The sequence below is a fragment of the Bombyx mandarina genome, chromosome 15 (assembly GCF_030267445.1).
Source record: "Bombyx mandarina strain Sakado chromosome 15, ASM3026744v2".
In the NCBI taxonomy this organism is placed as follows: Eukaryota; Metazoa; Arthropoda; class Insecta; order Lepidoptera; family Bombycidae; genus Bombyx; species Bombyx mandarina.
The window spans coordinates 11095565-11108035 of record NC_143221.1 but is presented as its reverse complement, the minus strand read 5'-3'; the positions used below and the strand labels follow the sequence as shown (position 1 = coordinate 11108035).

General features: G+C 39.0%; 1 protein-coding gene across 9 annotated transcripts in view; it reads right to left on the bottom strand.

Annotated features, from left to right (window-relative positions):
- Positions 1-12471, bottom strand: part of hyd (E3 ubiquitin-protein ligase hyd) — a 37520-nt gene that overhangs the window by 19855 nt on the left and 5194 nt on the right. For 8 of the 9 annotated variants that reach the window (XM_089733016.1, XM_089733018.1, XM_089733017.1 and 5 more), the window contains exons 4-23: positions 10274-10497; positions 9819-9997; positions 9223-9413; positions 8990-9134; positions 8769-8904; positions 8513-8673; positions 7872-8014; positions 6454-6616; positions 5484-5866; positions 5221-5394; positions 4918-5103; positions 4474-4585; positions 4281-4388; positions 3068-3212; positions 2845-2988; positions 2508-2733; positions 2362-2427; positions 1386-1558; positions 1073-1263; positions 724-878 (exon numbers count right to left, since the gene is read on the bottom strand). In XM_089733016.1, the coding sequence (XP_089589142.1) occupies positions 724-878; positions 1073-1263; positions 1386-1558; positions 2362-2427; positions 2508-2733; positions 2845-2988; positions 3068-3212; positions 4281-4388; positions 4474-4585; positions 4918-5103; positions 5221-5394; positions 5484-5866; positions 6454-6616; positions 7872-8014; positions 8513-8673; positions 8769-8904; positions 8990-9134; positions 9223-9413; positions 9819-9997; positions 10274-10497 (3405 nt within the window). The remainder of the gene's footprint in view (positions 1-723; positions 879-1072; positions 1264-1385; positions 1559-2361; positions 2428-2507; positions 2734-2844; positions 2989-3067; positions 3213-4280; positions 4389-4473; positions 4586-4917; positions 5104-5220; positions 5395-5483; positions 5867-6453; positions 6617-7871; positions 8015-8512; positions 8674-8768; positions 8905-8989; positions 9135-9222; positions 9414-9818; positions 9998-10273; positions 10498-12471) is intronic. The other variant, XM_089733020.1, reaches the window with a different exon arrangement.

Genomic DNA, 12471 nt, shown 5'->3' with positions numbered 1-12471 from the left:
TTATAGACAAAAAAGAAGACCGAATCGACCGAGTTGTAAACTACGCCGATGAGCCCTATGTCGACTCATCACGATGATAGCGACTCGGGTGATGAAAACAGTGATGATGATGATGGTCAAGATTATGATAACGAAAAAAAAATTACAAATACCAGCTTCGCTTCAACTGAACCAAGACCTGGCAACAGCTCTAGTTTTGACTTAATAGAAGGAATATCTATTTTACCCCAAGATTAAATTATTACAATTATTAACCTATATGTTTTGTTGATGTTCTAATAAATATATAAATAAATACATAAAATATGTTGATTTTAATAATTTAATAGCATTATGACGCAGAGTAAGTAATGTTTTTGCACGTGAGTGTACCATGCGCAAACTTACCCCCACTACGTCAACAAATGCTCAAGAAGTTTGCCGGTTATTATACTAAATGTTAAATGTATTCTTTAAATACCGCTTTTAAAATGTAATAATATTAATTGTCTGATAAAGAGCATGAAGAAAAGCTCGTAGGTTAACATATAATAAAATCATCATCATCAGCCTGTATCTCTCCACTGCTGGATGTAGGCCTCTCCGCCTCTTGTGGCGGACTATGGGAGAGGCATATAATAAAATATTTTAATTTATTCTATTGTTCAATACAGTAACATTAAGGAGTATATTACATATTATTAAAGTTTTTATTGCAATTGACCGTGAATAAAGTAAACTGACCTCATTACTTGTACATTTAACTATGAGAGCATGGGTAAACTTGTCGAGCAGTGTGGTGCCGGACTGGTGCGGCGTGGGGGTGCCGGGCCGACTTTCCTCGCCCGGGGCACCGCTTGCGCCGCACATCACGGCCGCCTCTACAGCTGGCCAATCCGCTGGACATACACGAACGCATTCAATTCAATGTGAATTCAAAGTAATGGAGTTATTAAAATGTGATATTCGTGACAGATTTGATGTTACAACAAATAAGAGTATATTGTGTTATGCAATGCTTTTGTAGGCTAGTCTTAGTTTAAAAAAAATTTGTCACGGTAGTCGTGATTCATGAATTATATTCATCTCTTACCGAGCAAATGCAATAAAGCTCTTCGTGAAAACCGTGGGGGTTCAAGATCATGATCCGGTGCATCTACTTCAGCATCAGAGCCAGGCTGTTTGCGGGGACCCCGACCTCGTCCTCCACCAGCGCGGAACTGGCGTTGTTCAACAGCCTGACGACCTACTGTCTGAACTAGAAACAGCAGGATCGATTCACCCCTGTATGAATAAGAAATAATTTTATATATATAAAAAAATGAGATTAAAAAATAAATTTCAACAGAAAAGTTATTTATTCATAGTAATATTCATATGACTACTATATCGACCACAATATTTACCTTGAGTTAAAATGAGTCGCAAGTTGTGTATCACGGGCGAGGCGAGTCAACAGTTCGCATCTAGCCGCCCAGTTGCCACCAACGAGTGCTTTGCACCGGCATTTCTCCCAGCAGTCACAATAAGCGGTAGGTGACGTACGTTTTAGCTTACAATCATGTCCTTTGTGGCAAACCTACAATGAAATAATATCAAGTATTGTTAAATTAGATCCAAATCTACATAGACCGACTAGACAAAGACCTAAATTGAGTTAAATGCTTGTGTTAAGAGACGCGAATACCTAAAATAAGAGGTATTAAAAAATAGGGATCCTACTTGAAAACATATACAATACGAAAAGGAGAAACAATTGCAGATGGCCTTATTTTGAAAATTGGTCAAAAGTCGAAACCAACGTTTTGTACATAAAAACATGTTCGCCATCCCAAAACAGCAAAATCTGTTTATTCAATTTTGCAATTTTAGACATAGAAAAATGCAACAGACTCAAGCTAGGATTATATCTGAGGTTTTCCCTGTTAACACCTACGAGACAAGATAAAATACACCTAGTCCATTAATAAAGTTAAAAGTGAGACCTTAGACCTGTCTCAAGTTGGGTGGCAACGTTTATGTTGTAGATGTCTATGAGCTCCGAGGTAACCATTTAACATCAGGTGTGCCGTGAGATCGTTCACCCATCGAAGCAGTAAAAATAAAAATTTTAACAAAATGCAACTGCGATCGGAATATATATATCACATAACAAAGGGACACTTACCAATAGTAAAAATATAATATTTAAATTCAATGAAAATATGTAAATGGTAGCAGTAAAATTTATCTGGTGTCAATAGAAATAATTAGTCTAGCTAGGATATCCGGTGACTATTATCAAGGAAGAAACTAGGAAGTGTTTAACACTTTCTAAATATTTGTATTCTATGCCATTGTATTTTCTCTTAATTTCTATAAGTACATGTGTAGGCAACTTACCTTGGCACATTCAGTACAGCAACATAGAGATCCGGTGAGTCCACAAGTCTTGCATTCAAATATGTCCTAAAAACATTAGATTTATGAAATTTTAGAACTGTTAATTTTCAATTACAATATTTTACTGTCAATATTATTATATTTACCTGATTAATATGTTCTTGGCCTGTCCAAGTAAAACTACAGGTGTCATTACAGCAAAGAACAAGTAAGGGTGAGTGATCCGGATGTGCATTTGGTGGAAATATGGCTTCTGAGCGCTGTGCCTCGTCTGCGTCGGAGCACGCGCGTACCGCATCGAGCAATACAAGAGCGGCACGGTAAGCGCGCTCGGCCACAGCTGCCATTAACGGAGTTTGTCCCATTCCATCTCTGTTTAAAGTAACACACAGTTTAATTTTCAAGTTTATTTTATTAATATCACTTTAATGTTACTGTTAAGGAACTAAAACAGTTCTCAATGAAAATGGTTGTTGTACTTACCTTGCGATAAGCAACTGCAAGAGATAGGGCTTGAGCGCAGCACTCTCACAGAGTGCACGTAAGGCAGTAAGAGCATTGCCACGGCGTTCGGCGGGATCCGAGCTTACTGCACCGCCGGAACTATTACCGCTGCCCGATATTTTTCTAAAACGTAGTTAAAAAATTTCTTATTTAAAGGAACACAACGCCATTGTACTGTATTTTAAGTATGTAAATTTTTTACCCATTATTAGTTAGTCCCATCAAACTGTCTTCATCACCGGACGCCTCAAAAGTCTCAGGTGGCCATGATATAGCAGGTACTGCTTCTTCCGCATTTGCTGCAGCTCCAGTAGTGCCACTTGCGAGATTTGGCATTGAATTTTCGACTGATTTTCCCAAAAAACAGTAACAATTTAAGAACATTGTATGTTTACGTGAGTTTTATATTATCTATATGTGAAAAGGCGAAAAAACAGAAATATTGTTTCTCGTCAACCGATTTTTTTTTTAAACTAGCTGACCCGGCTGACTTCGTAGTGCCGATAAATAAAAGACCTAAACTTTTGTATAAAATAAACTTAAAAAAAAAAACAAAAGGAAAATTGTTTGTTTTTATATAATTCCAGCATTTTCATATTTTTTTACCTTTTAAACCTTCTCTGGACTTCCACGAATAATTCAAGACCAAAATTTGCCCAATCGGTCCAGCCGTTCTCGAGTTTTAGCGAGACTAACGAACAGCAATTCATTTTTATATATATAGACTAGCTGATCCGGCAGAATTCGTAGTGCCTCAATCGATAAATAACAGACCTAAATTTTTGTATAAAATAAACAAAAAGAAATCCGTCCGACGGGGGACACATCAAAGGGAAAACAAAATTGTTATTTATATTTAATTCCGAGCATTTTCATATTTATCTACCTTTTAAACCTTCTCGGGACTTCCACAAATAATTGAAGACCAAAATTAGCCAAATCGGTCCAACCGCTCTCGAGTTTTAGCGAGACTAACGAACAGCAATTCATTTTTATATATACAGATTATACATATAGACATGTTGCTTAAAATATTATTATACTTTTAACTTAAGTACTGTAATTTTTTCGTAAAGTAAGTTTTTCCAGATGTTAAAATTCATTATAACAAACATAAAGGAGAAAAAATTACTACATAAAATAAATTAAATTTTTTAAGTGTCAGTGAAGTTTACATTTCAATCTATCTTCCGTAGAGCTTCTTGCGCCCGTACACCTAGTTATGACCATCCTACCTATTTCTGACGCAAAGCAATTAATGTATTCTGGTTTGAAAACCGTTTATTATAGAACTGTGACTTAGACCTCATGTCTCAAAGTGGCTGGCGGCAGTCACGTTATTTTATATATATAATCCTTTATTTTAATGTTTTATAACATGTTTGAACTAAGACAAATTACATTTAGCTACTAACCAATATCAGGCTCCTTATTTGAGGTAGGAGCACACATATGTATACAGGCATGAAGAATGTTTCTATTGCCATCACACCGTTCTTGGAGAATTGATACGATTTGTTGTTCTGTTAACAGTTAAAAAATACAGCATATAATTTTTGTAATTTATAACTTAACAATATTGGTTAAATTACTAATGTTTCAACATACTATTATTTTCATTTTCAAGTTGATGTAGCAACTGTCGGACGCCATCCAAGTCGCAACGGAGAACGCGTGGTATCATCAGCTGGGGCTCGGGTACTATTATAATCAGGGCAACCTGTCAAAATAAAAGTCTTTATAAAACAATTTTATTCACATAAATAACATATTTATTAGCTACATTTCATTATAATGTCAAAATAATGTGTACTTTCTTTTCATTGTTATTTTACCAAAGTCAACTAGGCAATATAATTAAAACTAGATGTATTTTTTTTATTGCCCTTGTAGGCAGACGAGCGTATGGCCCACCTGATGGTGAGTGGTTACCGTCGCCCATGGACTTCAGCAATGCCAGGGGCAGAGCCAAGCCGTTGCCTACCGAGCCAAGCCGCTACCTACCTATGGTTCCTAGATGGTATGTAAATATATCTTATACGTATGTCTCACCTGTGACTTGAGTGCTGCTTGATGGTGGTGTGGAGCGTGTGGATGGAGTGGGAGCGCGTGTGCAGCCAGAGCACGGGCCGGCGCCAGGTTCAGCGGGGGCGGCTCGCGCACCATGCCCACGCAGTCACGTGCCAGTGGGTACATCGCACTGTTCCCGTCCACCAACATCACCACAGGCTCGCTTCCCTGTATAGTAAAGCTGTTGTAGCACATAGATCTGTACTTAAATTTTTAGCTTTTTATACCGTAGTCTCGACCTCCGTTATGCACTTCAATGAAGATAATTATTTATAGCATCCTTACCTCAGCAGCAGTGGTGAGCTGGATGGCTTGACCACCTGAATGGCCGAGTAGAGCATTGTTGTCCGTGGGGAAGACACTATCAGTGAGCGCACGTGTGGTTCCCACGGCGTACACGGCATAAGCAAGCGTGCCGCCAGGTCGTCGCACTACTGCGTGCACACCGCGGTTATCAACCTGTTTTGAACCAACGTAATTAATATTAGTTCTCAGTCTAAATTAATAAAATTATTTTTTATAATAAACCCAGAAAAGTTAAAACTCACAGCAATTGTCAAAACTTGCACTTCGGGAGGCAATGCAATCTTTCTGGGAGAACGCTGTACACAGTCAGGTCCCCGTGGACCAGTAGCTCCTCCTGTCCCACTTTTGACTGCGACGAGATCATCTTTCTTCACAAGACGACAGTCTTGTAGCAGCGTGGTCCAGTCATCTCCAGAAGATGGTACCACTTCTTTCCCGTCTTTTCCGATTGTTGGGAATCGTACGGCAGCATAAGCGCCGTCGACTTTTAGTACACGGCCTAGTGGCACACTTTTAACATCTTCTAGAAAAACTACTTCCTTGAGAGGCCATTCTTCTTCATCGCGTTTAGATCCATCATTAGAAGAACCCTCCTCACCACGCACTGTTACTCTTTTAGCACGTTCTGTTAACAAAATTATATAAATTAGCCAAACGAAAGAAACGCTTTACCTTCCAATAATAACACAATAACTAGATATATGAGTCGTCTATTATCAAAGCCGGCAATCTGACTTTTGAACAATATTGGTAAATCAGAAAAACGAATTATTGACTTTGTATTCCATTGGCAGTCACAAAACTCTTCGGAACGACATCTTAGATAAATAACAGGTTAACTATTAACCTTTATTTAATGCAGGTTTTGAACGGTATTCTTTGAAGGAGACGATTATATTCAAATCAATCTGTATTGACATAGCAATAAAAAATTTTTGTCCAAATGCACAGATTGCCACCTTTGATAATAGACGACTCATATCTAACTGAATCACTCTCAGGCCAAACCTCTCCACTCACCAAAAATTATAAAATACCTAACACGTGATGAGCATACAACTTTACTGTCACATACAAGAGCTCACCAGTGACCATGGAAAATTCAATCTCACGGAAATATCTATAGGCCCTCGACGTTTGCATATTACAGGAAGTTTCTTAGACAGTATACTAATTGTTATTTGGAGCAGCACTATTATATCTTGTACTTACTATGTGAAGTGCTAGTGTCACTGCATGTGGATGACGCGGGACTAGGTGGTGGTGGCATATCAAGTCTATCAGCCATGTCTTTGTTGCTATCTTTGTTGCCATCCTTACTGTTACCACTGGACGATGAAGCTTTTACCGATGAAACAGTGAGTGGAGACTGATTCTAAAAAAGTTTTAACATGAAATTTTAAATTGTTAGGTTTAATATATATTATATAGTGTACAAAAAAATAGATGTCAAGATCTCAACTGTTTATCTATACTAATATTATAAAGCTGAAGAGTTTGTTTGAACGTGCTAATTTCAGGAACTACTGGTCCGATTAGAAAAAGTCTTTCAGTGTTAGATAGCCCATTTATTGAGGAAGGCTATATAACATCACGCTAAGATAAGAGCACCAATAAAGAATGTTTCAAAATCGGGGTATTTTTCCTATTTGAGAGCTTCCGCTGCGTGCGCTGTGGAAACGCTTAGTTTTGCTAAAATAATGTATGACAAAATTGTTCCCCTATAAGATTTCAAAAAAAAGCTATAGTAGAATTATTTTGGCCCTGCAGTTTGGGTCATAAAACATAGCCCGGCTAGGGCGGTGAGCATGTTGCGCGGGCGCAACGCCATTATCGATAAAAACAAATGAGTCATCGAAGGCAGGTACACGGCGGTGGGTTGGTATACGAAGGATGGTGAGACATTATGTTATGAGTCCTACCCGCAAATTATAGTACATAATATGTCGAAGAGAAATGTGATTTTGTGCATTCGCTCTCTGGATTTCTTTAGTGACACAATAGCTACTTCTTTGTTTTGTACGAAAGCGGTAGAATTTATTCAAATATTTTGCTCATTGGCAAAAATATACCAGCACAAGCACGTGCTATAATTATCAAAAATGTGTTAAAATTTTTCACTGAAATGAGAATAGATCCCGAAAAGTTACAACGTGTTAATTTCTGCCGTTCTCGTTAACTTGTTGCGGCGATATATGGTCTAAGTGTTCGATTAATGATTTTTTCATTTTTATCACTAACCCACAAAGTGACAAAACTAAATACACTATCGACAACAATAATGCGCATCACTATGCCCGTCCATAAGGCTCGTGAGTGGAAGAGAGAGCGAAATACTCGTTTCACCGCTCCGATTTTTTATGACCCAAACTGCACGAATAAAATAATTCTACTGTAGTATTATATAAAATGGGTGAGCTTAAATTCATACACGAATTTCCTTCCAGTAACTAGTGGTTGACTAATAGGACATCCTGTTAATCAGGGCGTAATAAAGTTTAAGATTAAAATATGAAAAAGATTACCAATAACTTTATTTTATTTTGTTTTTGTTCTATGCAGGCTACTTTTTTTCTATTGAGTGCAAGTTATGATCAATTGTTGTACTATTTTATTTATATTATATGTACCTGTAAATCCCTTTTGTCCTTATCCGATATAGAGCGATCTGGTTGAGGTGCTGGCAACAATTTGAAGCGACACATATCTGATAGGTTCCATGCTGCATTTTGTAGAATACCGACTTTAGGCACTCCCGTAGACATGTTAAAACCTATTATTGTAGTTTGTATTAATTTTAGTAGGGAATAAATTATTTTTGCAACTATTATTTTCATTACTTTTTTCGTTGAGTAAATTGGACAGCTCCGGCTTATCTGATGTTAAATGATTTTCGGTGTCTAATTAGCCACCACAACATTGAAATATCAATTGAATTTACCATATCTTAGATTAGCATTAGATGGTACCAACCCATGTGTGTTCATTGCACGCCCCACAACCAAAACTTGTGGATAAAGGGGTGAAGAAAAGCTGGATAATAAGTAACGAACTTTACTTCAAAATATGGTATTTCTGATGTTAGTACCAACATCACATAAAACATCTTCTGGTTAATAGCTGCATATAAAAAATGAAATATACTTATAATATAAGGTAAGTTCCTCTAGTGCCAGTTCTTTCTTCTATTTCGAACTCAATTGTAAGCTATAATATTATTTTGTACATATGAATAACCCTAAGTTATATTATGGTTCTAAAATGGTCTTACCAATAGCACCAGGTTGGTACATAGGCGCATTTTTCATAGTGACACTCTGTCCTGCTTGTAGGTCCTGTGGTGTAGTGGAAAAATGGCCTCGCTGTTGTTTGCGAGATCTTGCGCGATGCTTCTCCCATAGGCGTGCTCTTTGTCCCAATGGCAAAACTCCCCTATAAAAACAGATCATGATTACAAACATTGAAATTTTACACATCCATGTAAGATTTTCCGAGATTTAATTTATAAAAATGTAAGATAGTCTCACCACCAATAAAGAGCTCCCGAATCTAGCTTCGCAACTGTGTACAAAGAGCATACGTGCAAGGATACAGGTTTGTCAGATCCAAATTCCATAAACGGTTGTAAGGGGTGTTCCAACCGAGACGCACCAGGAGCGTGAGCTATAAATATAAGACGTTTTTAATAAGTTTTCTATATTAATACAAGTATAATGTATATTTTTTTTAAACATTATGCAATAATTACCTATAGATTCATCAAGGAATGTAGCGATGCGTCCAGTATCAGTAAGCACAGATACGCGTATGCCAGCGGCGCTAACGTTGACAATACGTTCACTCGATGTCAATCCCAGCCAGTTGGATCGCGGATGAAAGGCACAATTAGTACCCTATTAAGTGAATAATTTATTTTAGTTTTAATTAAATTTTTCTTTAATACAAATTTCACTGAAATGTGATTTACAATTTCATAAATACCTCATTGCGTTGGTATGGGTGCGCATCGGCCCAGCGCCACTGGTAAAGCTGCCCGTTGGTTGAAATTGCAACCAGTTCACTATACGTTGCAGCAATTCGCGTAAATCTCACATTACTATCCCAGTATTCTAGTTCTTCAGAAACCCAAAGAGGCGAAGCTGCCAAACCGGACTCTTTTTTTTTACTTTCAGCTAACAGAAAAATTGCAATTAATCTTATTAATGATAGGCAAATAGTTGTATTTTAATATAAATACCGCCTCAGGCCTCAAGATTAATCCCTCATTTTATTTTATTGGTGGTATGCCGGTACCTACTCAATATAGGCTTCCATTATGCAGAATTATCATTTTATAACGCGATGTTATTTGTTTGTGTACAAGTACAAGGTACATTTAAATTTACATAGAAAAATTAACACTTGTCTGTAGGATTTGAGCCACAGCAAAGGCACATTACTCGATACCGAGGTGTTATATCCATTACGCAATGCATTCTAATGATAAAGCATTACGGTAAATGGGCTTTTTTTTAATAATTTTCAGAGATATGTAACAGAATCTGTAATGTGAAGTAACAAGAAATAAAACAACATACTTCCGTCTTTATCCCAAGATGACGTATCTCTAAGGGCTGATTCCAGCCATCGACGTGGTCCAAAGTACTGACGCTCACGCCAACGAAACTCTGAAGTCCGCTCTTGGGCTGAGCTGCTGCTCTCACGGCTGGCGCCACTGCGGCCACCGCTGCCACCACCACCGCCGCCTCCACTGCGACTATACAACATTGTATAATTAAGTTTCCGTTTAAAAAAAATACTAAGAACAATCTCTATACAAAGCAGCTACTGATAAAAACAACCTATTTTATTAAATAGATGTTTTATATATAAATGCATGCTTTTAAATTAGCCTTTGACATATACGTAAGTCCTATCACGAAACACAAGAGGAAGGCAGCGTAAGCTTTCGAGCGTGCTAGATTGGAATCAGGACTATTCAACTACGGGTAGGAATGTGTTTGGCAAAGGAGCATAGCTTGACAGGTTATACCTTCTGATAGCCGCGTACCCGAAGATGTCCTCGGAGAACATAGCGTCAGCATCAATGATGACGGAGTGGTCCTGTTGCGCTGCATGGAATCCTCCGTCGAGCAGTGAAATGAGATCCTCAGGAACGTAACCGTCGCCACCTTCACCTCCCTCTGGCTCCTCGCCCTCTTCATCATCGCGCGACAGTAGGTTGTTCACCGCAAGATTCACGTCCAGGTTTGTGCGCTATTTTTGTTCAATAATTTTGGACACATACATAACGGACAAACGTTCAAAACAATAAGTTATAACCCATAAATATAAAGACTATCATAGAATCAGTCTGTACGTCATGTTTTTACTGATTGTCCATGGACGTCACGACGGAATTCGCAACATTTTAAAACATGAGGTCGTAGGCTCAATTGCACTGGAATAATTGCTATCTTGTTCTAAAATAACGAGAGCATATTTTTCATTGTACAAATAGCCCTTATTTATTTTTATTCCAATTCTTTATTCCAAGTTTCTCTTCTCTCTACCTAGTTATCAATTTTAGAGCTTGGGTTTCAGTCCCCTAGTTTTCCTATATCTGCTCATCAACATGTTTATAGCTATATTAAATTTCAATGTTCTCTCTATTATTGCAATTATCTTTTGGATCAGAAAAAATTGGCATTCGTAGGACGGATATATATATATATATACCAACAAAACCCTCTATCGCTTTAAAACTCGTATCCGAACACGTGAATGAAGTAGAACTCAACCTATAGGGTGAGGATTCTTATTCTTTTATATTTTTCATTGAATTTGATTGATACAATACTGTGATGTCGTCCTGACAACATTATCACTAAATTTTCTTCTTAGGAGTGTTATGGAATATCATCTAAGTTCACTCCTAAGCCAGCACTGACTAATGAATCAAAATGGTCTACGTTTTCATTATTTAACTACTCGATTCAGTCTTCTTTCCGTCTCGTCTATCGTTGTGGAGGAATGATTTACCTCATGCTCATGCTCTCGAACACAGTGAACACTTAATGACTTGTTTAGCTTTCCTTAATGGTTTGTAACAGGTTTCTGGGACTAATTAAGGAGTCCCCTTTTTTGTACAGGAGAAAATCACCGGATCCTCGCCCGCCCGGCGGGTGGGGTATGTGGGAGTTGAACATCACTGAAAGCTCCTGCCGCTCACAGCCAGCGCCCGATACCGAACCGGACCGGTGCCCAGTCGGGGGCATTGAGACGGCAGGACAGAACCGACGCAGAACATATTATATCCCACCCGCTGTCGCCCAGACGCTGAACCGGCGGCCGCCGGCAACACGACCACCGATTCCCTCGGTCAACGGGCCGGAAGCTCGCCTTGATGGCGCCGCGCTGCACCTTCTCCCGGAGCGGTCGAGGGAACGCGCCCTACCATCACCCGGTTTTATATTACGGGCCAGCGTGCCAAGCACAGCTCCTCACGCCTGGGTCTCTCCCTGAACAATACGGGTGGAGCCCGAAGGTCTTAGGGGGCCGGATCACGGATGGGACTCCGAAGACGATCCCGATCCCCTGCTCGGCGGCGACGGATGGCGCACTCACAGAAGTCGAGCATAGTCTTTCAGGATTCGTCGCCGTCAAGCATCGACGACACGACGCGAGGCAGCAACAAGTCCGGTCTTATCTTTGGACTAGGACACGGACCTGGACCTCCCAAGCGGGGCAGACAGCGAGCGTATTATGCTCCGCCGTGTCCAGGTCATATCCACAATGATGGCATCTCGTCGTCGGCTCAGCTTCTATCCGATGCAGGTAATAGGGGTTAAAGTATGAAATTGTCGTTCTATTGTAATAGGTACTTCGAATTGACCTAGAACTTTCATGGTTTGAGATTTTTGAGCGAAACTTTTTTGAATCCTATGAGGTTCTTCTGTTAAAAAATGTGAATATTCGATTATCGACTTTCCGTTTTTTTTTTAATTCAGCTTAGACAAGAAAGATGGATACTTCGAAAATTCGAGTGATTGTTTAATACGAGTTCCGACGCGGAACTAACGTCGCAGAAACAGCTTGCAATATCTATGTTGCGTCTGGAGAGGGGACTGCTAATGAACGCACCGTGCGATTTTGGTTTAGGAAGACCGCCCACACATGTGAATATCAATGAATTGAAAGGTGGAAGCCATCCCGAGCTAAACTACCCAGGAATTAGCGGCGCGATTTAAC